General features: G+C 34.7%; 1 protein-coding gene across 7 annotated transcripts in view; it reads right to left on the bottom strand.

The window, feature by feature from the left end:
• The window catches only part of LOC139116293 (dual specificity tyrosine-phosphorylation-regulated kinase 4-like), a 110,894-nt gene that overhangs the window by 22,842 nt on the left and 60,581 nt on the right, over nt 1-27,471 (bottom strand). For 2 of the 7 annotated variants that reach the window (XM_070678911.1, XM_070678910.1), the window contains exons 4-6: nt 5,809-5,943; nt 3,936-4,084; nt 2,211-2,278 (exon numbers count right to left, since the gene is read on the bottom strand). In XM_070678911.1, the coding sequence (XP_070535012.1) occupies nt 2,211-2,278; nt 3,936-4,084; nt 5,809-5,943 (352 nt within the window). Of the gene's footprint in view, nt 1-2,210; nt 2,279-3,935; nt 4,085-5,808; nt 5,944-10,867; nt 11,075-23,269; nt 23,425-24,405; nt 24,748-27,471 lie in introns of those variants that run through there. The other 5 variants (XM_070678913.1, XM_070678914.1, XM_070678909.1 and 2 more) reach the window with 5 other exon arrangements.

Genomic DNA, 27,471 nt, shown 5'->3' with positions numbered 1-27,471 from the left:
CCCTGAAAGTACATACAATTTTTCTGCATGAAAATGTCAAAATAAAACATATTTCCCATTTAAATGAAGCAAGTTTTCCTTGACTTATGACAGCTATTGTATCGCACTCGCCCAGTATCAGTCATCATAGCTCAGCATAGTGGCAATGTGTGTAAAAGGAGTTCCCCAAGCAGCAGGATGGGAAAACGTGACTCTGGCATAATACTGCCCACCATGTAATTCAACAGAAATTGTCTTCTGTAAGCAGATATATGTAAGTCGTAGCACTGAATGCTATGAGAAAATCAAATTGTGAGACTTTTTGATGTAAAGGCATTCAAACAGAGTCTCTGTAAATTAGAGAACAATAGAGGCAATCATTGTCTTTTTTCCAAAATTATTGACAGGTTCTGACTTTTAAAATATTTAAATGCTTTGGCAATAATTTATATTATGGTAGTATGCGCCTTGAAAATGAAAGACTAAAACATTTGCACAGTTTCCTCAAGGAATCTTTCAACCATTCACTTTCAAAATCAAGAATAGAAATTGGGAGTCACTGTGCAAATTTTGTACTAGAGAAATAAATAACACAAGATTTACCAATATTCTGAAATTGCAGTGTTCTCCCGAGAAATTTCTGAAACAGGATCGGCTAATTTGCTTAACAATAATTATGTAAATTTTATGTTATTTGTGCAATACACACATCACTCCATAGCATCAGCAAAAATCCCACAATAAAAGGAAAGAGTAAAATCTTTAATGCATTTGTTTATTTAAACCTCACTTTAAGCACTTCATATATTACATCCATATATTCATCCAAAGTCTTCCAGTTCTCTCTAGAATAACATTCAAAATCAGATGTTTTATGTGATCCTCTGTTACTACATGTTTGTCTGTAGCCAGATTGCAAAAACCATGGACGTCTTTTTTAAACATCCATAGCAAAACAGTTACACGAACAAGTTCATACAGGACTGAATATTGCACTTACAATTTGGAGTCAGCAGAGCATGCCTGCAGAGAAATATGTTGACTTTAAAACTCAATTCATAATAAAGAGAAGCCCGAAAAAATTGACACCAGGTATTTCCAAGAATAAGATTTGCAACTGCATCGACTTCTACTTCGACAAACATACAAAACTTCGACAACTGCGCGTCGTCGGCCACCATGCATGTGTGCATGTTTGTGTGGAGCACACTTGATCAAACGCGACCTTTGAACCTATACGGTATACCCTAACCGTACATACATAGCTGTTGTATTCAGATGATCACATGAATGATTATTTTAGCTCATGCAGTTCCTTTTTATTTCATTTCATGGTGCCTTGAATATTGTAAAACGGGTCATGGGTTTTTAAACTTGATCAAGTGCAACTGTTTCTCAAAGTCAACTGAACAATTCCATGAAAGTTACAAATGCGTGACACGGGGTGACACACATGGCTTCAACGCCATGTTGACATACACAGATCTCGAAATGGCTACGCAACAATCCGAATACACGACAATACCTTTTTGCATCTGATGTTTGTCTTAACCAACCGTAGGATTTCAGCCACTTCTGATCGAAATCACTTTTCCTGACCTTTGGATCCTAACAAGTACGAGACATTGGCGGCAACAGAAGTTGCCTACAGTATAGATACTTTGACTGAGTCCCTGCTGGCAAAAATGCAACACCGAGCCTTTCATAGAGTATACTCTTTGTCCATTGTATAAAATGGCCGTTGTCTGTACGATCGGCAGCTTAACACATTTCATGCTTTTTGAAATTAAGTTTCATCTGTCTTAGCCGATGTTCATTTGCACTACGGTCGGCCCATTTATTCTCCTCGGCACAGACAAGTGCGACACTGGGTGCTTTGTACCCGATAACCCTGCCTCATCGTGTGTAGAACACCTAAAGCATCAACATGAAAGGAGAACAGTCTAATCATTTCACACATTTTGGCGATGGAATAAACCTTTTTTTTTATCTGGCACATTGTTATTGCCAAATTAGAACCGTTTCACACTTGATAAGCTCGCTGAAATAAAAGTGACAAATTCGCCGCCAAGAAACAATAGGTCTTCAGCCACATTTAAAGAGTATCAGCGGACACGAAACAGGATCGGCATGAAAAATAAAGGATCGGGCGAAAAAAATTAAGGATCAGGGCCGATCCTGTTAAACGTCCTGGGGAGAACACTAAATTGACTGTGATATATGAAACTTACCACTAGGCGTTAATGGTAGTTTATGTCCATTGGGATCTCTTCTTATTTTATCACTATTTTCTCTTTCTCTGTTGTGATAAAACAATCAAAAGAAACACATTACAGACTATTCTAGACATAGCTATTGATATCTTAATGGCTTTGCAAACATGATTTGGTTAGATTTTATTGACAATACTTTCAAATCAATAGGAAATTGATACGTCATTCTATGATAGATCACATTCACAATGCAAAATTATATTTTTAGTCCCCCCGGATGAAGTCCAGGGAGACTCATGGTTTGGGTTCCATCCATCCGTGTGTCCGTCCGTCTGTCCACGCAGATATCTCGGAAATGTCTGAGCCAATTCCTTTCAAACATGGTACAAGGATAGTACACTATTGCATACATATGCACGTGTATTGTTTTGGGCGTTGCACAAATAATTAGTGCTAATTTGCATAATTAGTGATTTTTGAAAGAGAGCTCTGTTTCTTAAGAGGCTGCACCAAGTTTGATGAAACTTTGTACACATATTAGTCACACATAGCTCTGATAGCACACAAAGACAATTGTCAGTATTGTGTGGATAAATTGCTAATTTGCATATTTTATGAATTTTCATAATTCCCCTAATATTTCAATAAATATTGACTCAAATTTGATGAAACTTCATACAGACGTATACATAACAGAGCTTTAATTAGAGTGTTATGTCAAAAAATACCAACTCAAATTTAAGGAAACATGGTACAGATATTGATATACCAGAGCTGTAACAGTATGCACAGACAGTTAGCAGGATCATGTCATTAAATTGCTAATTTGCATATTAAATGAATTTTCATAATTCTGATTCTGATTCTATGTCAAGAAATACCGACTCAAATGTCATGAAACTTGGTACAGATATTCATATACCAAAGCTGTAACTGTGTGCAAAATCATTTTGCAAGTTCATGTCATTAAACTGCTGATTTGCATATTTTATGAATTTCTGTAATTAAGGAAATATGTCTCAAAAGACTGCAGCAAATTTGATGAAACTTTGTAAAGATGTTGATCTCAAAGTTTTGTAATTGCAAACAAAGACATTCTGCAGTATCTTGTCAATTAATTGCTAATTTGCATATTTAATGAACTTTCTTAATTAGTGTGCTGTGTCCAGAAATATTTCACCAAATATGATGAAATTCGGTACAGATGTTGATCTCAGAGTGTTTAGTAGCATGCAAAGACATTAATCATATCATGTCAATTAATTAAGCAATAACCTCCCCCGCGGACTTTTTAGGGGTGATTTTATACTGGTCCGGGATAAAAAATCACTGGTCTGGGGCCTCAGACCAGCGTAAGTTTTCAGGCCCTGCCGTTACTGTGAAAAAATGTCAATTTATTTGTGTATGAACGAATACTATCTTCATTTTAAATAGCAGTAGGATATATCGCGTCTCGACTCCCACAATATCTAGCAAAGTGCACGGTGCGCTGTTGCCCTAATATTTCAAACCGTTTTCTAAGAGATCTTGGAGACACTCCAAAATTGTTGACAGTTTGATACAAAACACCCCAATGATGATGACGATTGCAATGATAGAGATGATAAAGATGATGAACAATGATGATAAAATTTTTTATTACTTTGCAGATTTTTCAAATTATCTATGATGATATTTCAAGAGCCCTGGCTGCCTATTTTAATCAGCAAAATAAAAATATAATAGTGTATTTAAATTGCTTACATGTATGTACTTTGTCTACTTGTATTTTGCTGTTGTCCCATAATATTGCCATATGTATTGTTGAGTTGTGGTAGTGATTCCACATTGCTGCTTGTTTTTTGTTGTATTTGTGGAAACGATGTACCAGTTGATGTCGGTGGTAACTTTGTCTGTAGAAGAGAATTACAGCATTAACATTAAAGTCAAGAAATTCATTTCCAAACACATATCAGGTGTGGGCAAATCTTTTTTGAGAATAATTATACTTTTTGGAGAATGATAATGCAGTGCAGTCGTCCTGCAATCTTGTCTGGTCCTTTTTTTATTCCTTTAATCGCAGTATGTCACTTGCAAATTGGACTTGAAGGCCAATAAGTACTGTACTGTCAGGTGCAAACATCAGTGGTCCTTACTTTTGCCTACTGGATTGGCTCACCTTTCCTGTATATAGTAATCTTTCAAATTTGAAAAGTTTCTAAAATCAGACCACGTAATTAAAAGTTTTATCACCATAGTTTGGTTTGACCCATTGCTTACACTGAGGTTGAGCCATTTTCTGGTGAATAGTAAGGTGAAAATGTTATATACACATACACATGTGTGTTAATTTATTTGTGCTCAGAAACAACCCTTTATTTCTACATGCAAATAAAGCAAATAGGGAACATGTACATTGTTTTTGCAGATTTGGATGCAGCACTACCTGCATCAGACTCTTATTTATTTTATATTTAAATTTTTTATTACACTGAATAAACACTTTTATTTTCGAAGCTTTACTTATAATGCAGTCAAATGCTGATCGAGACTCGCCACAGTGAAATTGCTCGATTGCAATGCTACATGAAGTTGAAGGTCAACTTAAATTAACATCTAAAAATGAAGACAGTGCATGTTGTTAAAGCTTTTCTCGTTTAATGGACTAAACGTCATCATGTACTTCAGGTCAAGCAAATTTTTTGTACCTTTTCAAAGCAGCTGCTTTACAGAAAATACAAAGCAAATGTACGCGATGATGTGGTACGTGCAGAAAGGACGCGGGGTATTCCAGAATGTGGTAGCGGGCTATATCAGTGCACGCAACAGGGCTATATCAGCGCACGCGACAGGGCTATATCACCTAAGCCATGTTCTTTCACTTGTTGTTCTATATCACGTGAGTGAGGCTCAGCCAATCACAGTACCTGGATATTTGAGGTATAATAATTCAATATATTGCATTCCTACTTTAACTCTGTCATCTTATTAAACTACGGATTTTCAGTTCACTGACAATTAATTTATTATCCAGCAATTCTTGACAACTTACAAGTGGATTCAAAATTTCCTTAAAAATTAATTTCAAACTATATTCTTGTTTTATCTGATTCTAATCTCTGTTTCATTTCACATATGAAACAAACACAGACATGTGCAATACATTCTGCCTAGGTAGTGGTGATTAAAATATGATTTATTTTAGCTGCAGTTCTGGATTTCCTTTATTAAATTTTCACATTTTGACTTAAACATTACATAAAAGTATGCAGCTGAAACACATTGCATCTATACAGTGAGTAAAGAGTTGATAAGTGCAGTAATTTTGAAGTACTTGCTGTGTAAAGATAAATAGACATTGATTCCATGCCAATAAGAGGTGCTGACTGATGCCAACAACTCCTAGATCTCTGTGTACACAAATTGTGCATTGGAGGTGATTCATAATTCACAGCATGTGAGTACCTCGTATATGTAAAATGTCTCATTGTGTGTTTCTTTGAAAAATGATAAAAGAAGTAGCATATGTTGGGGACATGTCAATATTACCGACTAATGAGCAATTATTGTCAGGTTGGAAAAATTATTATTATTGACTGGTCACTACTGCAGTTGACTAGACTAGGGTAGCGCCTACCTCTGATGGCAGTATATTTTCTCCATTCTTCTTTGTGGTGGAACCTTTACTCTTGCCTACATGTCCATTATGAGCTAATGTTTTGTTATATTTTTCATGAACTAGAGCATTTCTATGAAGTGCATCACGTGGACTCTGCAAAGACACAAACGGTGTTATACAGTCAATCTAATGTGAAGAATTATTCTACTGGACTACAGAAGAAGAATCAATTATTGTCTTCAAGAGATTATATGCATCAGTGTCCATGGAGAATAGGTTTGCACTGTGGTATCATCAACTCCTTAAAACAGAAACTTAGATTCCAGCAACCTTATCATATTATCAACTACCTGGGACATTGTACATCTGCATATCATCAGATCGTTGCCTGCCAAGATTACGTTTCCACAGAAGAATATTCTCTTACTAAATACCCGTCTTTCAATATTTCATTGGGAATTATTCCAATATTTATATCTAAAATGTTACTGTTATAGTCTACATGAATAGAAATATAAGATCATTAATGATAACACACATTAATTTTTATTGCAAAATCATGTAATTGATAATTTTAACGTTGACTGTTGAGGAAAACGAACATCATATCTCTAAGCTTACCATTTTACAAAATTTAAATGAAACATTTCATCAAGTGACAGCACAACTGCTTATTTGAGAGCATCAGAATAAAATGTCATTTGAATATCAATGATGCTCAGCGATGGCATCACTAAATCTTATGCAGGTAATAAGCTACTAAAGAGTATTCTTGAATTTGTTTGTATTTGGTATTTGGCAGAGTGATATCTAGAATAACAGCCACAAAACCTTAATAACTACAAGATATTTGGCTTTACAGTAAAATGATAATCATATGATCAATGTATTTACATAGATATTGCTCCAAAATTTTAATTAAGTCATACTTATGCATGTAATGGTTAAGAACTTGGTACAATGCTGGGTAAATTCACAAATGTAAGTGCTGTTTTTTTGCACTGTATGGTGAAGAACACAGATTGCACTTGTCAATATGCAGACACAATTAATTAACTTGACAGCACTTGAGTTGAGAATATCCGTATTAAATCATAGATCATTTAGTGTATTCATAATTTCATAGGATCTGTAGGATAGATTTTAAGCCTATTTCACTTACATATACCAAAAGTCTTCAAAATCACCAAGTCCACATCTGGCATATTTACTCTGAGCTGTTACCTCCCACATTGTAATTTGGCCATAGTCTGTTATATGCAGGTATCAATGGCCTTAATAAGGCCTAGCTTTGGTTATTTATTCTTAGTCTTAGTGTTCTACTATCAAACCATTCTGTTCAATACAAGGTGCCTAAATCTGATGTTCAAACAGATTTTCAGCATTAGCTTTAATTAAAATTCAAAATCTGTACATAATCACAAAAGAAACAATATCATGCCCACTTTCACATAACATCTAATTCTTTGCCTGTCTGATCTCATAGTGCAGTGTCAATTTTCAACCGATCTATCATGCTTAATTTCACACAAACCTCGAACAGTTAACTTTCCTTATCATCCCATTTGGTTTTGAGTTTGGTTAAATTGAAGAAAATCCCCCTGATTGATATGCCCTTTGGAAACTGATAGATACGAATACATTTACGAAGAAAGAAGGCTACCTTCAATTTGAATAGCGATGGAATCATTCCAAAATCTAGTTCATCTCCTAACTAACAAAACTCTCTAAATTGCTGTAAGGCATTCTAAAATGAGTATTCATGTCTCTGAGCATTACGTGAACACCATTGTGGTACAGTTGTATAAACTCTGAGATCCCACACCCAAACAAGGGTAAACAGAATTCTTCTTTGTGCCACTAAGAATTCTTGCTTTTTGTAGACTGTTTCATGCACAGCATGAAGGATGCTGCTACTTTCAGTTCCAATTACCACAATTGTTGAGGTTTCTAATTGCAAACCATCTGATTAGAAAATACAGAATAAAAAAAGGATAATTTCCCCTCAAATGATACTCATTAGATATTGCTAAAAATCATAACCAGTTTCTGAACAAGCATGAACTGCTAGTAATTTGAATCAGGTAGTCTTTGGCATCTAATGATATGCAAACTAAAACTCACACTTTAATTGAAATAAATTATTTACAGAACATGTTTGCAGTTATTAGGACACTGCTGCAACAACTACTACTGGTATTAGAAATTATGACAAATTTTGTCAGTGTTGCATGTGTGGCTGTTGTTTGAGTTTGAGTCTCAGCTGTTAGTAGGTCTTTTCTAGAGTTCACGATATAATCACGTGTGATTTCTTAAAATGTATGCTAAATTTAAAGACAAATTTATTTTTGGCATATTAATGAGAGAACAATGAGATAATTTGCAAATAGACTTATTGGACAGAATCATACACCAACATCAAAATCAGAGTCCTGAAAACATAGCTCTATGATCAAAGTTCATGTAGACAACACCTATGCTGGTTGGCCAGCAAGCTATGAGTGAACACTGCCTTATGATAACACACAGACTATTTCTGTGCCGTTTCTATGGAGGAGTTAATTTCATGCCAACAGCAAAAGAAGTCAAGCATCTTCAAAAAAAATTACTGAAAGTCTTTTATGGTGAAGTAGAAAATTGAAATTCTGAAAAATTGATGAGCCCATCCTAAAGGCCGACTTAGTAACCACGTAGTAAAATGAGACAGATGAGAAGAGAATGAAGTTACTGTAGGCCTCTATACAGATGAAAAATAAGATGCAAACATTAGCAAACAGACACAGAATAAAACAAAAAGCCTTCCTAGACTATATATTGCAATTTCATTCTAACGGTCAAATTTGCCTCATCTGGATTTACCAAGTAATGGACACTTTTAGAATGCTGTTTATCTGACCATAGAACACACACACATTGTTGCATAAATCAAACATTGTTTGATAGAGAGAACTTTAAGACAACTTTAGACCAAGTGGCACCAGCACTGTAAATACGCAGTTCTTCAAAGGTTTGCCTGTTTTTCATTGTTTAGAAACGTCTACGGTACACCAACACCAAAACAAGTAAAACAACTTGATTTGATCCACATGAAATGACATTGAGTCAAACAGTTCAAGTTGAAGTATGCTAATTATCAAACAAGAATGATAGTGTGTCTATGCTATAAGCTGTGGGTGCTGTTCAACAAACACGTACAGTGTAGGGAGTAATACACTTGATGTACATGAAACTTAGTAACTGCCAATGATAACCTACTTCTTGAACAACACCTTGTCTGAAGTAAGTAAATCGAATATGTTCATTAAATCTGACAAATATCATATCAATCAAAGGTAGTTGTCTAATTCACACGTTCTCAACTCATGATGTATAGAAACTGTACTACTGAAATCTTTACCTTGTTGACAAAAAACTTGGGTTTCACTCCCTCCTCAATTTATATGTGATTTTCTCACTATTCTGACAATTAATCTAGATCAAAGGATAGCTATCTCAACTGAATCCTTGAAGCCTAGTTAATATGTTAAGTAAACATACACAACACAAGTGAGTAAATGACAACAAACAGCCTACATGAAGTTCTTGACATGGCAACAAGTTGAAGAGTATTGATAAATGCATTGACTATAGAGCCAGTGAAGTCTTGACCAAAACCTTACGAGTGACACAGTTTCATTGGTTGCCTCTAAAATGGAAGCCCACACACACTTTATGACTGAAAGATGTTGACCAAAATCTTGTAGGATCTTTCCGGCTGAATGATTGATTGAAACCTTTTAAAAATTAGAGTAGCACAAATACTTTGCCCGTGTTAATAAGTTTAAGCATACCTGTCCTGGCAGTTTAACACTTTTTCTTCTGCTCATTTTGGTTCAATAAGTTAGCCCAGGAAAGAAACAGGGATCAATAATACTAAAACAATAGACTTCTGATAAGTAGTTGTATCAACAAAGTCACAGTCTTCACAGCAAAGTATCATGGTACTAGTGCACACTGCACACACTGCATGACCTGCCCATAGTTTTCTAAATAATGGCATGCAGCTGGGCAAATTAGAAAATTTCAATAATACTAAGGCCAGGAAAGTCAACAGGAAAAGCAATTTATGTATCATTTAATAGTGGATTGTTCAACTTATAAGCTTAGAATAGTAGTTGTCCAGCTTACTTGGGTACTTGGGCCTAGTCAAGGTATTATACATAGCATATTCTGCCATGACAACCCAAGTACACTGATCTACAAGAAATCAATAACAGACATAATAGGGAGAAAATTCCAACAAAGCTTGGTGTACAGGTTGTTGAAATAATTCAAGCTTGGCGATTTGAAAACTTTGCCAGAATCAGGTGTTCAGTAAAGGCATGGCATGTAACAGACTAATTAATATCTATGGGAGACAGAGACATTAAAACTCAGACAGAGCTAAATTGAGTGGGAGGGGCAAACCTAGTTTTTTCGTGTGGTCTAAGTTTGGTGTGTATTAGAGCGACTGACATCAGAGCATTAAATCATTTCAAGACAACTCACTCAATAAAATTACCTTGTAAAAGTAAGGTCAAATAGTTCGTGACTTTTGTTTTTATGTCAGATTTTGACACATATTTAACCTTCCCAATGTGGCATCAGGTGACCTAGGGAATGGCTTTGTGAGGTCCGTCCAGATTAAAATTAGAGATCCTGTATTCTACACAACCTCTGAACTACTTTGTCAAATGTGTTTAACTTGTCAGCTAAATGTTACAAATACTGTCTTTATATCTGTAACTGGATTCAACATATTGATGAAGTTATTGGATCAACACTGTCAGAACTTTGGGTTCTTACCGAAAGGTCCCAAAAGAAACAGTAGATGTTCGGGCAGCTGTCGTTGTTGACACAACCAACAGACCATCATCACTGAATCAACAAGTTACAGTTCGCAAAACACAGAGTGACACCAACTCTGTGTGTATGATCTCATTGAAGAATGAGGAGAATCTTAAATTTTGAAGGGAAGCAGTGTGGTACTGTCATACATGAGCTCATTAGGCTGCCATAGGTTTGACGTGATCTGAAGTACAAGTAATGAAGGTCTTACACTTTCTTCTCCCAGTTGAAGTTTCTGGACATACATGATCACTTTATGGGTTGGTTGATGCTGCAATGCACCGCCCAGAGGATTCCTTGCATATACCTCTTTTCCATGATGATTGAAACGATGCATAGGTCGTCCATATACGCGCAACTTTCGCCCCATAACACTTAATGTTCACTAATGTCAATTACCAGCCAAGCGGTGCTTTTATACAACACCAATGTCGGCAAACAAAAGGTACCACCGTTGACAATAGCTAAGGATGTATCCCACAGTTCTATGACGTGTATGCTAAAGACTGTCTTCAGTATTCAAAGGCAAATCAGCTATTGTTTACTACTGAAAATTTTTGTTCTATTGATCTCTTATGGCAACACATCCCATGGGTCATGCCGAGCTGCAATGGATGAACTTCAGGTGCATATAGATATGATGACCACAAAAGAATGATTTCCAGCCAACCCTGCACAAATCAAACACTAATTTTTATCAGATGATAAGAAATGCTGAAGATCTTGATAAGAACAAGCCTGGCCTTCCACCTCTGTTGGACAGCCCACTGTTAAAGCTAGAGGCATTACTGATTGCTACATTGTTGGGACATAACAACAGGTGCATTGAGGTACACAAACTTGGTGAAACCCTCAATGCAAGGATGGAAAACTTCATGTAAGCTATCAAACATATTACTCAACCGAAAGCAAAGGACTGGACATAAAATAACAAAAGAAAACTCAAACCACAGGTTATCTTTAATGTTTACAATGATTAAATCAACACTATTTACTCATGGTGCTATTATTATAATCACAGAAGTAATTCTACATATTGCAGTTATACAGCATCTCAAGATTAGTGTTACAACACTGATGGTCTAGATCTAAAGTGCCTTCACGCTATCAATAGCTGATCTACATTTTACACAATGCAGCTTCTTTCTAATTACTGTGCATAAATATTGCACAAAAGTAGGTGTGCTTCAGTTTGAAGTCAACTTTACTTTGCTGAATATTGATCACAGCACATGTGTGGTGTACATGTAACAGGGTAGATATCATTTACAATCATCATGGTCATGGGTCTGGATTGAGATATCTTACTTTGACTTTCATATAAGTACCAAGACGATGACGATACTTGGCCATAGTAAATGCTTGGAACCTGGTCTGTTATATGGATGTGAAAGCGTGTGGGGAAAATATAAACAAAGCCCAAGTAATATACCAACTTCTCCCCTTACAAGCTGTATCATGGACTTGGTGGAAATTAAATACTTTCTGTGTGATTTTATGTCAGCTGAAAACCATGTAAAAACTGGAATGCAATATACACCAAATATTTCCACTGGGCTATTATTACAGAAATGTACAGTACCATGCAATACAACAATTTTACAGATCTCTTGTTACATTCTGTGGTTGGGTACCAGTCATAAAAGAGGAAAATAATTTCAAACTAACTAGATAATCCTTCCCACACATGTTAACAATCTAAAAATTTTGATAAACCTAGAGGCATAATTGGATTTTCAATTGAGACCAAAAACAGGCGAAACTATAATTCAATTTCTTCAATTCCACTTTTCATACAATATCAGACTGGCATGACAACTGAAGTTATAAGTTAAATTAAACTCTTCAAAGTCAACAATCAACAGAAAAATGCAATAAAGTATTTGACGGAAACTAATTTAGTGATTGCAGTTGAAACTGAAATAATTTTCTCATTGTAGCAAACAGTGAGCTGCTGGCTTTATTGTTGAGGCAATTACTCTGGTCAATGTCATCCAAACAACACATACATTGATGGTGTTCAGCTAAGAAATATGCATTCTGCTAATGCTATAGCATTTCTCTGCTCACTTTGCTTACTCTAATCACTTCTAGAAACGACTGTAAAACCACTCAAATTGAATGTAAACCTTCAAAACACGTTTTTGTAAATATCTTCTTCAAGAGTTATTTTTCAACATGGCAAACACGGCTGCAAAATGGAACAGGCTATTAAGAAATATACTCTGGATATAAAATATGCAAATAATTTTAGCTTTCAACATTTTTCATACCATATAATTACACCTGGATAATAATGGTTAGAAAGTACTCATAATGTGATGAAGGACAGGAAATCTGTAATGGTGAAAGTTTGTACCAGTGAAAGTAATACATAGCATTTGTAACCTCCACAAATGTAATAATCTCCACAAATGTAATATCAACCACAATTGTAATAAAATCAACCACAAATGTAATAAAATAGTCAACCATAAATGTAACAACCCGCAACCACAAATGTAATAAACAAATTAACCATAAATGTAATAAAACTCAACCATAAATGTAATAAACTTGAACTTGCATATGTGATCATTTGTTTATCAATGCCCTGAGTAAATAATAACTTTAATAAGACTAGTGTAATGTTATTGCATACTTTCCTGAAACTAGGTTTCCTTTCTGAAACACAGAATAGAATACTTTGAGAACGCTATCAGAAAACGGCGAGGTACTGATCAAACCGTTAGATAATGGAAGTGGAACAGCAGTTCTAGACACTGATAATTACATAATAAGGAAGCGTCAAAATAACTCGTCAACCAGTGATACCACACAAAGTTTATGACAGATGTCTCAGAACAAATAACAGAGAAATATAAAACCTTATAACAGAAACTTACGACACAAAACATGTTGACGAGAACATATATTTCAATCCAGTAAAAAACAATACTAACACTACCTTGAACACAGTAGAACAAAATTAGACATCCTGGCATCCCTAGTGAAGGAACAAACTTCAAGTGGGACAACATAGGAATACAGACAATCTATCGATTATTCTACACAATTTATCCACTGAAGACGAATTTGAGGCAATTGATTTAGAAAGTACGGCAATTTTCGAAAAAACGGCGTTAAAGGATCGTAGTGTTATACAGTCTTCCCCACTCTGGAGTAGAGACTGCACTGACGTTCAGATTACAGCTGTGTCTCGCCATGACCAATCAGTTCTGTACACAAAACAGGGAAACGTAAAATACACTTTCAAATATGCAAAACACACTAAACGCAAACAATTAAGAAATGAATAATGTGTTGAGTTGCTTTCCTTATTACATAGATAAATATTTAAGGGCTAATTCCTCAATTGCAACGACAAAATAGATTTATTACATTTATGGTTGACAAGTATTACATTTATGGGTGATTTTTTTATTACATTTATGGTTACCATTTATTACATTTGTGGTTGGTGTTTTATTACATTTATGGTTCATTTTTTTTACATTTATGGGCGATATTACATTTGTGGGTGCATTTTATTACAATTGTGGTTGATATTACATTTGTGGAGATTATTACATTTGTGGAAGTAATACATAGCATTCAGCTAATCTATATACATCACACTTTGGCAATAGATAGTATTACAGTAGATGGTCCTAATAACTCTACTGTTACACTGTTATGTTCACTGTTTTGAAACGACAATTTCTGGAACAAAACCCTTTCTTTGGTAATAAATAGTAGTTTAAACACAGGTACATGTAGGATATAATGAGTGTAATAGGATTTGGTTGGATCAACAGAAAAAGACTACAACTCTAAGCCTGTTTCTCTTACACTATTGTTACTTGAATTCATACTGATAACAGCAGTGAAAATTGTAGCCATATGTTAATAGAATTGCTAATGTTTTTACACTGACCAGGTTTCTTCCTTACAGCATGATATTATTCATGTATGTATCTGCTTTGGGTATCAACCATTTTTGTCAGTGTGTCTTATAGTGGACAGTGATGGTGGTAGTTTTTCAGTTGAAACGTTATTGTCTACATTTAATGAACACTACAAGCTGTAACAATTGGAGTACGGTTGTAGCTTGCATTGAGAATGCAAACAAAACTTGGCTATTCCATCAGAGCAAACTCTACATGTACTCCATTTGTAAAATATTGCGGTTGTTGCATACAATGCTGGTAAAAAAGTCCCTTCAGAAATGAAAATATCTGAGCCTCTTATTGTTACAACCTAATGAAATCTAACATTTCTAGCAAAGAACTAGAAATTAGAGAGATTATATCAATGAATACCATCCACGCTTAAGATAGTACATGCACCTGGAAAGTGGAAGACTTACTCAAACTTTCCTCAATTAAACCTTCAAGCATCCTGCCACCAAATCAAGAATGAAAATCAGGGGTTGCTGTGCAAATTTTGGTACTTGAGAAACAAATAAACTGACATTTACCAACATTTCAAATTCAAAATGGCCACCATCCCTCTGTTAACTCTAGGGGAAAAATAAAATTTTCAATTTTTGAAAAACTAAGTCAGTGAATATTTTCTTACTCCAAGATGAGCCTCTACAAGTGGTGGATCAGAAAGAAATTGTAAATACTTGAGCTGCTTGAGTCTGAATATCTGTCCCTAAGGTGCATTGTACCTTAAAGGGAAACCGTTGTTGGAACTGCACCTGTGCAAGTATCTTGTTTACAAGTAATGTATGTCATACACAATATCTAGATGCACCTCATCATCATAGCTGCAACATTTAAATTATACGATGTAGATTATGACAGACATGTTGTAACTTTCATCAATCACCATCGTACCTTAGATAGTGTTGCCATTGGTCATATGGGTCCCATACAACGGTTTAGCGCAGTTCTGACAACTGTATCCCTTTAAAGCAAGTTACATGTTATATCTAGTGATATACATGTAGGGTCTAGCTAAAGTACTTTGAAATTATGGAGCTTATTGGAGCGTACTCAATCCATTAAAGTCATCCTTTATTTACTGACACATATTCTGAAGAGAAGATTTATTCCCAAATCCACTGAAACCAGTACTGTCCTGTCTACTGACATGCATTAACAGGAAAGTTGGCTATATTGCATTCACAAATCTTAATAATCCACCGCAGAAAGGAGTCACTTCCAAATATTTGAAATACCGGCATCTTATACAAGTCTGCTGAAAGTACCAAGCGGTCTCAAAATGACATTGCTTACAGTTATACTGATACCAAGGTATTGAACTTGTTATGGCTAGTGATGTACCAATCTAACTATCCTGCTTATAGTGCTTCGAGATTCGGATAGTAAAATACAGTGTTTTTGTTAAGGCCGGTACCCCGGTAAATGTTATCGGGGTTCCCCAATCATTTTACCAGGGCTCCCCTTGGTATATCAAAGCAATCAGGTTAGGGGACAGTAGAAATGTTACCAGGGTTCCAAAATCATTTACCAGTGTTCCCCAACCGTAGCAAAAACACTTATACATGAACGAGTAGATTCCTCATGTTTGACCTATCACCTCTCTGACTTCACCATTTAAGGTCTTCCATGCTCAGAAGTTGATTAACAGGTTTATAAACAACTTAAAAGACTTGAGAGCAATTATTCTATCTCATCAACTTCACCATTATCACTGCATGACAATCAGTTTGTATGGTACACTGTACTGGTACAGTGATGTTCTGTACAGTGTTGTTTGTTATCTATCAGTCCTGAATTTACAAACAATATTTCTTTCCTGAATATGTAATCAAAGTTGAGCATTTTTAGGTTGATCAGAAAGAGTCACTTTCATATATTCAGTGACTGTGGTAGCTTTCCAAAGCTTGAACACCAGGAATCCAATTATTTCCAAATGCAGTCATTTGGCAGTACCATTACACCTGGGTGAAAGGTGTTGAGTAATGCATGGGGTTAATCAACCAGCAAGATGGAATGGTATGTACCGGTACTGTACAGAGAAACAGACCATGCAAGGAATCTAGATGAGAAAACTACAAGACTGAAGGACAGACAAACATACATTCATCACAGATATATGCCTATACCCGGTAGTTCAACGTACTGACTTTATACAACAGGTGGAAGAACTTTACACTCCCTTTGTGTCAACTTTCTGACTATCAACATCAACACATTTACTACTACACCCATGATTTCACGCTTGACTTCTTCCAGGTTTGTTTCTCAGTGGTAACTTAGCAACCTGACCTATATAGACTCGGTCCTGTATTCAGTACTTTACAAGACAAAAACACTCACAAAAATGCAGGCATTCAGGGTAAACAATAGCAAGATAGAGTGAACATTTAGAAAGAGCACATCCTGGACACAGTATTTTATCATTTGCATTTGTGTAATTTATTATTCTTCAAATGATATATTAGTGAGCTACCAATGCAATGCACTGCACAGGATACTAAAGTACGAAATCAAAATCATTCACGATTATTAACCTGCAAATATTGCTTTCAAATACATTTTCAGGAACTTGATTGTGTCTAAATAATTGCTTTGTCCAATGACCTTTGAAATGACATTGTCTGATCATTATTAAGATATTTTGATCACATCCATAATTCTGATTCAAATGATAGGAGAAATTTTGTCTCAATAATCTACCATTACTGGTGTAAAAGTGGACTGTATTGATACATAACATACACACTTAAAAGATGGCTAGATAAACTTTATAATACACTGACTATATAAAACAGCCCATGGTGACTCAGCACAACAGATAAAATATCTGATGAACAATCATACCAGAAGAGAAGAAGAATGGATGCATCAATTTCTTGTAATTAATGATAACTATCATTGCTGGTTAGATTTCTGGTGACTAATGCCACTTATTGGAAACCTTTATGTTGTAACACATATTAATCATATGATTTCTGTAGAAAATTTTACAGACTTACTTATAAAACTTACATTTGGCAGGGTCAGCATACATATCACATACCATTTCTAAATTCCCAAAGCAAGTGTTAAAGTCTATGAAAACTATTACAATACTGTTTCCATAGTTGATCTATTAAAAATAAATAGGCTGGTAGCCTTTGGGAGCTAAAATACTAGAAAATATGCCACAGCGCAACACAATAACTTATCTATGAAAGTATAGAAACTAATTTTCTCCCTTAGGCACTTAGAGATGTTGTAACAGACTAAGTGAAGGCTACAGATGAGATAGTTTCCTGACTAGATGGAGTTTAGACAATAGACATTAATGTTGTGACCATAAGAGTATCACAAAGGATCAATATTGAAACCTTACAGAAAGCACTTCTATCTCATGCCGTCATGGCCACTTTATATCACCATCCTTATCATCTGCTTCAACAACTTTCGGGCAATTTTTTATATTTCTTGTTTGTTTGCCATGATGGAAGACTCTTTCATGAAACTTGAAGATTTAACGGGAATGGTCCATTCAAAACACAGCTGCAGAGCTTGAAGAGTTTTGCAGAACATCCCTTCTGAGGTAACACTAAGACTTGCAAAATATTGCAAATATATCTTACTGGAAGGGAAAATCCATTAACCTGAAAAAAGAGTTTCGACTGAAATAGTGCACCACTTTTAAAAAGATGTACTTGTTTTCCCATGTTTCAAATGTGAACAAGAATAAAATCAAAAGATGTTGCATTAAAGTTGTGATGATGTCCCAGCTGTCTGGACAACTACAATTCTTCAATAAACAAACTGCACAATTAAATCCTCTTTCTCCCAAGTTGTATTTATTTCTATGCTTTGCCTGTGGAGCCTGGTAGAAAGAGGATTAACATGGCTGTTGGGTAAATAGTTTTATCCAGCAGTGACCTCTACAGTAAACAGTGATGGCGGGATTTTGAGAATGGAAAGTGAGAACTACATGTCTCAAAGAAACAAAGACCTCCTTAATAGCCTAACAACCATTTTATTGTCACAGCCGTGATCAAGTTGGTTGAATTTTACAGGTTAGATGACAGTAATGTCTATAAAGGCAGCACTGCTTTCATTGGATACAAAGACAAGACTACCACTTTGTATTCCTCAAAGTCATAAACTTCACCCTTGAATATCAGCAAACATCATTTCATCTGGTGTGTCCTTTTTTCTTTCCTAGATCAATTCAATAATATTGCTCACTGGAGACTCATTTAAATTCAGTAAGAGTAATTTCACAAGTGACCTGACAACAAGATGGATCCAAAACAGAGACACAGAGAGGGGAGACCTGCAACTACCTGTTGATGCAGCTAACTCTGCAGAATCAATTAGTATCACTCAAATTATTGCAATAATTTCATTTTTGTGAACTCAAATGCCAGTTGAAATTCAACAAAAGTAATTCCATATACATGAAGAAGGGAATTGTTGTGATTTAAGTACACATGGCAATAAATCAACACATTAAAGTTTGTTGTTTATGACAGTATGTACACCACACAGTAGCTGAGGAAACTGTAGATAAACTTGATCTATAGTACTTACAAAACTAGAAACTTATTTTCCTCACATTATAGCCATGAACAATCATGGAGCTTGGTCCACACATAGATAAGGAGAATTAATAACACAGAATTAATAACATACACAGCTTTAATTACCTGTTAACCACAAATTCCAGGTAAACAGCTCTACCATCATCATTGATAACAACAGGTTTAGGCTAAACCATGCAGTTTATTAAAGTATTCGATTACTTAACAGAGCCACATCTTCATGGACATCTCAGCATTGAGGTATTAATACATTCAAGCAAATTAACCAAATTATGCGTTACTGATGAGTGCTCCTAGTCACTAGTGTTACCAGATTAATTCCATATTTACTTAACAGCAACTTGTTGCATGTCTGCCCCAAATAACATACTATTTACATCATGGAAATGATAGATTTAACTCCACTTTATCCTTTGGCTAGTAAATTCAAGCAAAACTGAATTTTCAGTCAATGAATTTATCTCATTCTCAGATATTTCCTTCTTATGGACAATGAAACTCATCCTTCTCTCCCTCAATCTGAAAGTAATTGTACTCTTCATCTTAATTTGCTACTTCCATTTCACTTCATTTGTCTATTTGTTGAGTCATATAGATTATGTTTACATGTTTTTTATTTACTTGTAGCAATATACCTTTAATCACTAAAAGAGTGATTTGAAATATCTTTAATTTGTTTGCTTGCTTGTTTTCTTTTTTGATCAAATTTAACCTCGGTGTTCATTTTATTTCATCAAGAAAGGATAATGAATGTAACTAAAGATTATTTAAACTTTGGCTGAACTTTTTGAGACACTTGCCTGGTTTGCCATCACTATAGTAATAATACATGACTTTGTATATCTATACTGAAATGATACAATCCTTTGTATATTTTTAGTATTAGATTAATCCAAGAACATTAATATACTGGATTTGGTATGAAATACAAAAATTGTTGATAAGATAAATAACCATCTAAATATAACATACATAATTAATAATTGTGAAACAGAAAGTGAACTATTCTAAAGCAATGTGTAGATGACTGAATTATGTGATCATTAACTAGGTTGAGGATGCAGATATTGGTTGTGTTGAGTATTCTGAAGAGAGTGACTTCCTCAGTAGTTTTCACTCTAAACAATTTTCCGAAAGACACTTTCACAAAGACACAACACTGAGAATGAGAGCTATGAATCATTTGTGTTTTTTTTTAAATTCTTGAATCACTGTCCCTGAAGAGCTACCTTGTTTACACATTCTGACCATCAAGAAGTTGCTTTGTTTATCCAACTTCCAGTCAAAACTTCAATTTCTTCAATGCATGTAAACTGATGACTATCAGTATCACTAAATCACACAAATGATGAATTCTAATGTAAAACACACACTGTAACATCATGATACATCTTTCAATTTCGTTCTGATAGAATTCCTCATTTATTTTGTATCCGATGTATTTCTACAAGTCTTATTTATACCGTAGGAACCCAAAGTAAATTAATCTAAATGAACCTCCTTATTGAAAAACTGTTGAGTTAAACACAGAACAGTAAGTGGCAACTTTTTGGATGTTAATACCACCTAACATAAATACCGTAGTTTACTTTCTGCAGCATTTTTACATATACCTATTCAGCTATGGTATGTGATGTTGTCAGGATTTACTTATCACAAAGAAATTACCAACATGCCCACAGCTAGTCCCAGCTACACATTAAACTCTTTTTTAAGCAAAACAATCACTACACTGCATTACCTACTACAAAAAATGACTGGCTCATCGTAGTACCCGTTTCTGAAGATTGTTTTCACATAACATGTACCGAGAGCAAACTCTGTGGTGTTCTCTGATGTGTGGCTGTGTCACCCAGGGGTTTACATCTAATTTATCACTCACAAAAACCAAATTAACAGATACAATACTTGCCCCAGAATAGTAAAAATAGCCAAATGCACAGGTACATCAGCTTCAAAAAATATAAAGTTTGTCAACTTTGACATCTGGCTTTTTACTTTTTAACTTGACATTTAGAACATAATTTCAGGGAGCTAAGTTTCCAAATCTGAAGGGTTTAGTGCTGTTTGTTTGAGAATAAGTGATATATGCCTTGAGAGACTTCTGCAAGATTGAGAAGATTGTTAGCATTCAATCCACTCACCTCTCCCCGAGGAGCTGGTATGTTCAAACAAAAGCTTTCCCAAGTATTGTTTACACCCCCTACATGAACTTCTTAGTAAGGCTAATCTTGACATACCTTTACATTTGAAGTTAGCTGACCTATAGTTATGGTGCATCTATTGTAAATTAAGCTGTGCTACATCATTGTTACGACACATGTGAATTATGAATGGGCTCAGCTACTCTAATTACAATTACTATTGATCACCTTGCCTATCCTTAAAACATGGCCTCTGCCATACTCATGTAAAATTCACACTTTTACCAATGAGCATGTATAGAGCTTTTAAAATTTATGATGTTTGGTAAAGAAAATTTGAAAAGTAACCAACTCATGAGTGACGTTGATTATGAAACACTACTAAATGATGCATGCCTGTTGGTCAGTTTAAAAACAAACCACTCATTTGTAACATATAAAACTCAAGACTTTTCACTCAACATAGCTATAGTTCCACAAAGTCCTGGCACAAAAACACTATGAGTTTGAAAGACTATAGTTAAAACTATTAGATTTTAATTATTACCACCTGTGAAAATTACAAAGATAAAGTGTATTTTTAGCAGATAGGGTATTTAAACGAAAAGTTTGCAATCTTATGATTATTTCATGAAGACATGCTTGATGATTGATAACCTTGGAAAACTAGACATGTTACTGGAAACCAGAATTCTTCTGTATAAACAACTACATGTCTCTTTACACGATATGCTTCAGCAGAAACCAAAGTGCAGCGTTGAAAGTGAATCAACTAACTCTGACAGATCAAAATATTATCCCAAAGTAACAAATAGAGTGCATCAATGGAGATGTGCATGCAAGTTTTATACTTGTTCTGAAAGATTTGTGTGAATATTAAGAATGAGGTAGGGAGAGTTGAATCACTTTAAATGAGATCGTCCTTTTTTCATGTTATTTCTGAATATGGATTGAAAAGATTTTTTACCTTTCCTTGATTATCATAGGATATCAAAAGTGGCTTCATTACACTCTGACTGTGAAAAACGCAACTAAATGAAATGGTTGCATGGCTTTAAATTCATGTTTCACCAACCAAATAGCACTGATAGTACATGAAACTAGTATCAAACTAAACACCAAATGAAACTTCAACTTTACAGCAAATACAAATGTTAACTTAACATGACAAATGAATAAAGGCTATTTTCAAGACTGAATGAAGAGTTTTAATTAGTAGTTGTTTGACTTACGACATTTTATGTTTATAGATAAGTCTACTGTCAGTTGGTCCAGCAATCAATCAACAAAATCTTTCTGTGGATTTGACGTGTATATCATCCATTCTCTCTACTTGTTTTGCGACATCACTATTCAGTGCTGGAATCGTCACATACCATGGATAGTATACAATTCTACTTGAGTTTTCCACCATAATCGATGGACTGAATGACAAAGCCATTTCACAACCTTAACACCTCCCAGACATGACAGTGGGTACATTGTCTGTCAACTTTGACAGTGTTTTCCTATTACATACTTCAAAAGTGAAAGAAAATGTTTTACATATAACAACCTGAACCTTGGAAAATGTCTACGTTATTGTTAGATTGCTAAGTAACAAAAGTTACACACTTGAAATGCTCAGAATGTGTTTTTACACAATTGCAGACAACACAACATGATTGAAATATTGAAGTAAATGTTTCAAGGATAAAATCACTGAGACAAGACTACAATGAGTAATATCATTGCATTTGTAGAGCATTTGCTGCAACATGTCAGTAAATTATTGTTCCACCATCATACGTACCAAAGTTGGTCATATTCAATTCATTAAGTAAAGCTATTAGGGTAGAACAGGTCATTTCTTCATTGACACTGTCAGTTTTACACAGTGTGTGTGGTCTGTCTGTTTACAATCTTCTGAAATACTAAAGTCAGCTGAACAATTAAACTTCATGAAGAATCATACGACTTGAGACATTACCTTAACATACAGCTGCTTTTTCCACTCCATTACAGGTTGGAAATCATTGAACAAGATAATCACATGATGTCAATCCCATACTGGCTAGTACAGAGTATGTCTACTCACTGACCAGTGTCTGCACAAAACACTGGCTGTCTAAGGCACACAGTGATGTAACATCTTGGCAATTCATTTACAAATGAACAAATCTAGAATTGTCCTGGAAGCGCTGTTCCTGAACCATCCAATGACAACTTCACAAGCCAATGTCAGAGCAGCTAGTGTTTACAAAGCTATCCGTTGGGCTTTAAAAAATGCCAAACATAATTAACTATTTAAAGATCACATTTAATATTCTAGTCAGACTGACTAACTGTCAAGCTGAATAATCTAAATACACTTGCATAATTCTTTCAATAAACAAATCAGTTGGTGCTAATTAGATCTAATCACTTTGATAACAATTAAGATAATTGTAACAGTTCCTGTGTGTATGACAGTAGCCTTTTTAGGCAAACTAAAACTTCCAACTGTCCATGTTTTTTCTATACTTAAATATTTATTACACTCCTTAGATACATGAGCTCACATTTAACAACTCTTTATTAAGTCCATCTTGGACATTTTCACTACCAAAACTTGTCATGGTTGAGGGCAAAAATTATAAAATTTTACATTAAAGTGTATAATATTAAGTATCATTATTCAAAAATGTTATTCCACTTTTAAAAGTTGTTATTTCAAAAATAAAAAACCTCATATGCCTGGCAATACACTGAGGTAGAGAAAGTAAAATGAGTTGAATCAAAGGGATTTAGCAAACACAACATAAATAAACACATGACTACTATTGGTAAACAAGTTATGACAAGGATAAAAATTGATTTTGACAAGACAAGGTCTGGCATTTTTGTATGTAACTCAATTAGGACAGTGGACAATATAGATACATGCTTCTAAAGTCAAGGGGATTAATTAAAATTACTTGATAACAAACATGAAACATAAATATGTTTATTTTCAAGTCAGTTTCAACCTATATCAATGAAAAACAAAATGATTTGCTGTTTCAAAACAGATATACTCAGACATATTCCGATTTCTCCTTGAGGTAAAACCTGTCTGTTTATCTCTGATCATAAAATCAAACATACCTGTTTCTCAGGTAGCCATATATCAAACTTTAGTGTATGCTTCTGGTCAAATGGCATGCACTGTACTGTGACGGGAGTCAATTCCAAACGTTTCCGTTCTCTGCCATGCCGAGGTCTGTCCATTGTTATGACTCAAACCAGGAACAATTTTGATCACTCCATGGTACACCTATTCCTTGTCAGTAGTCTCAATCTGATGCAAACAGCCATTTTAAGTACTCTCAGACAACATGATCCGTGACAAACTGAAGTGGGAATGAACAGCTTATGATTTTCAACTTCTTGCTCTCACATGTATATAATCCTATTCCTTAAGGGAAAGAACAGACAATCCTGCACTCCTGCATTCAGTTGGCACTGACTGCTTTAAATGCCCATTCAAAATCCCTGAGTCCATGTAATTTGCATGTTATTAGCAACTATTATTTCCGTACACAAAGTTGCCAGGGAGAACTTACGGCCCTATTGTCTTGCATTGTCTGGCCCAAACTATTAAAATTTCAAATAATAGAACACCGGCAAGCAATTCTCCTACTCTTTTGTTCTTTTTTTACAACTTTGGAGCAATCAGAGAGCGATAATTTTGACTAGCACACAAACTGTGGTCATCATCCAGAAATAGACGCAGAAAGATAGTGCATGGTGCATGTACTCCCCTCAACACTTTTTCTCCAACTTATTTTGTAAATTGAAGTGAAAAATCTCTGATATCCTAACACGTTCATCATTTCGCCACTTTACCACACATAGACTACATTGACACAGCTTTTCACCATGAGATATTTTGCAAAACACAGCATTTTGTATTAGTGTTCAAGAATGCTGTGGGCAGGTTTCATTTTATTAATTCAACAGGGTTGCATATAGCAACCAAAGCCTTTTAATATTAATGGTTACACTCTGCAATATTTATTTCATCTGCATATTCCTAAAGGAAGGTCTAGTAGCAATATTCAGCAAACAATCCTATCACTGGCAGTTTAATAACTAATTAAGACTTCATAAACATTACTAAACTTATAATCACTTAGAAACTTCATCTGTATTTGCAATACAGACAATTTGTCCATAGAATATGCAAAAGCTTATAACATTTGAATGAGAACATGACTTGTATTACAGTAAGTATGGTTGGATTTTCACTTTATTGAATAGTCAAATTAGTCATGTCAATGTATTCATACTATAGATGTTCTCTTCTTCTCTCTAGCACTTCATTTGCATATTTCATGTTAAAGTTTTACAAAAGTAATACAAGAGTATTCTGTACATAACCCAGGTGCTAATGCTAGGAACATTAGAAATATGTGTTTTTGCACATGGAAACTTGTACAGCTTGGGCAGCTCTATTTGTATAAAATTTGTATTTTGGAGTTCTAATTATATTCATGTAATTAAGATCCAATAAAATTCATCAATTGTGATGTTATTACTGTACATTTTAAACCCCCCTAGAAAAACATAGATATTTGAAATTTACTGAGGTTATTTTAGATTTGATTATATATTTGTTCAGATCTATACCGTATAGATATTTAAAAATGTTACTTTACAAACACATCTGTCAAACTTCATGTTTCAAGATATTGATGTATAATCTTGATCAGATACACTTTTATAGTTTTAGATTGTCATTCTCTTAATTTTAAGCTGCCGGCATTTTATAAACTTTCTAAATTTATTTGCATATCCATGTTATGTCAATGCTTTATGGCTTGTGAGTTGAGTCTCTACACCCTGAGTTGCATTGTGTATTAACTTTCAAATAAAATTCAAAAAAATCCATGTTTCCATGAAAATTGTGTGATTCCCTTAACAATTTGAATCTTTCCAATCTCTAGGATTGCATACTACGGTAGAGACATCATAACGTATGGATGTAGAAAACAAGGCTGAGAATGTTTGGGACATTGTCAAGTCTTTTCATAAAATGGAGTAAGTATTGCCTTGTATTAGTATTTGTAACAGTATAGTTTGAGATTTATGATGCCCTGACAGAGATTAAAAAATTTACACGGTTATTTGCAGATAGTAGAATCGATTGACACAACTAAATATACAAAACCTACATCCACTGATTCAAAACTGTACATTAATGATATTATCAAATTATTACAAATTAATAGTCGCGCCAGCGGCTTACTGACTACGCATGCGCGTGTTCATAATATACTATGCGAGTAACCGGAAGTGTACCCTTCCTTCGTGGGCGCCGCCATGTTTTTTTGAGTGCTCGTAAATAAACAAATTCGAAACGTGCTCTCTATTATTTTATAACATGCCATTAATAAAATATATCTTTTTTATTAGCGAGAAATTATTATTATCCACCCTGTCGCTGATACAAAATTGCTTATCACGCCTAAAAATTAACAGAAGAGAGAAAACTGTCGTGCATATGAATGAGAACATTCGCAAAGAATGCTGGGATTGAATCTTAGAAAGGCGCCTCCTGTGTCAATAACTATGTGCAAAATTTACCCGTTTTCAGCTTACAATATCGGAAGTTGGGCGGTACAGTTACTATTGCAAAGTTAATGATGGCACAAAACGTCCCTTGTTAAACACAATAGATAGTAATCATGGTAGAAATTGCAAAAAACTTTTTTACACATAACAGAAAATCTATACCTACAGGGTCTGACATCGTGTACGTGAACTGTCATCAGAGGGTAAACCGGTCATACTTGTACAAACGTATATATAAAGTAACAATTAATTATCTTTTATCCTTTATGATTACCAATCATGAATCGATACAAATAACATTTTTAATCTCAACGCCTGGCGCGACACCAAGGGCTGAGCCCTATATAATATTATAACAGAATTATTGAGACATTGTAGGAGATACCAGTACTGCAATAATCAATTAAAATTAGCAATCAAGCTTGCAACGAGTTCAGAGCTCATTATGTTGCTGATATCTGTCATCAGCAAAAATGTTTCCACATAACACTTTCATTATCACATTACCCATTGGTCAGAAATTTGTAAATCTGTTTTTGAAGAACTTATCAAAACAAAATGTAATCATGCAGGGTTTGTGCTAACCTTCGCCACAGT

Source organism: Ptychodera flava, chromosome 17 (genome assembly GCF_041260155.1).
Source record: "Ptychodera flava strain L36383 chromosome 17, AS_Pfla_20210202, whole genome shotgun sequence".
Lineage (NCBI taxonomy): Eukaryota > Metazoa > Hemichordata > Enteropneusta > Ptychoderidae > Ptychodera > Ptychodera flava.
The sequence above is the reverse complement of the archived record's forward strand: the minus strand, read 5'-3'. Positions and strand labels throughout refer to the sequence as shown.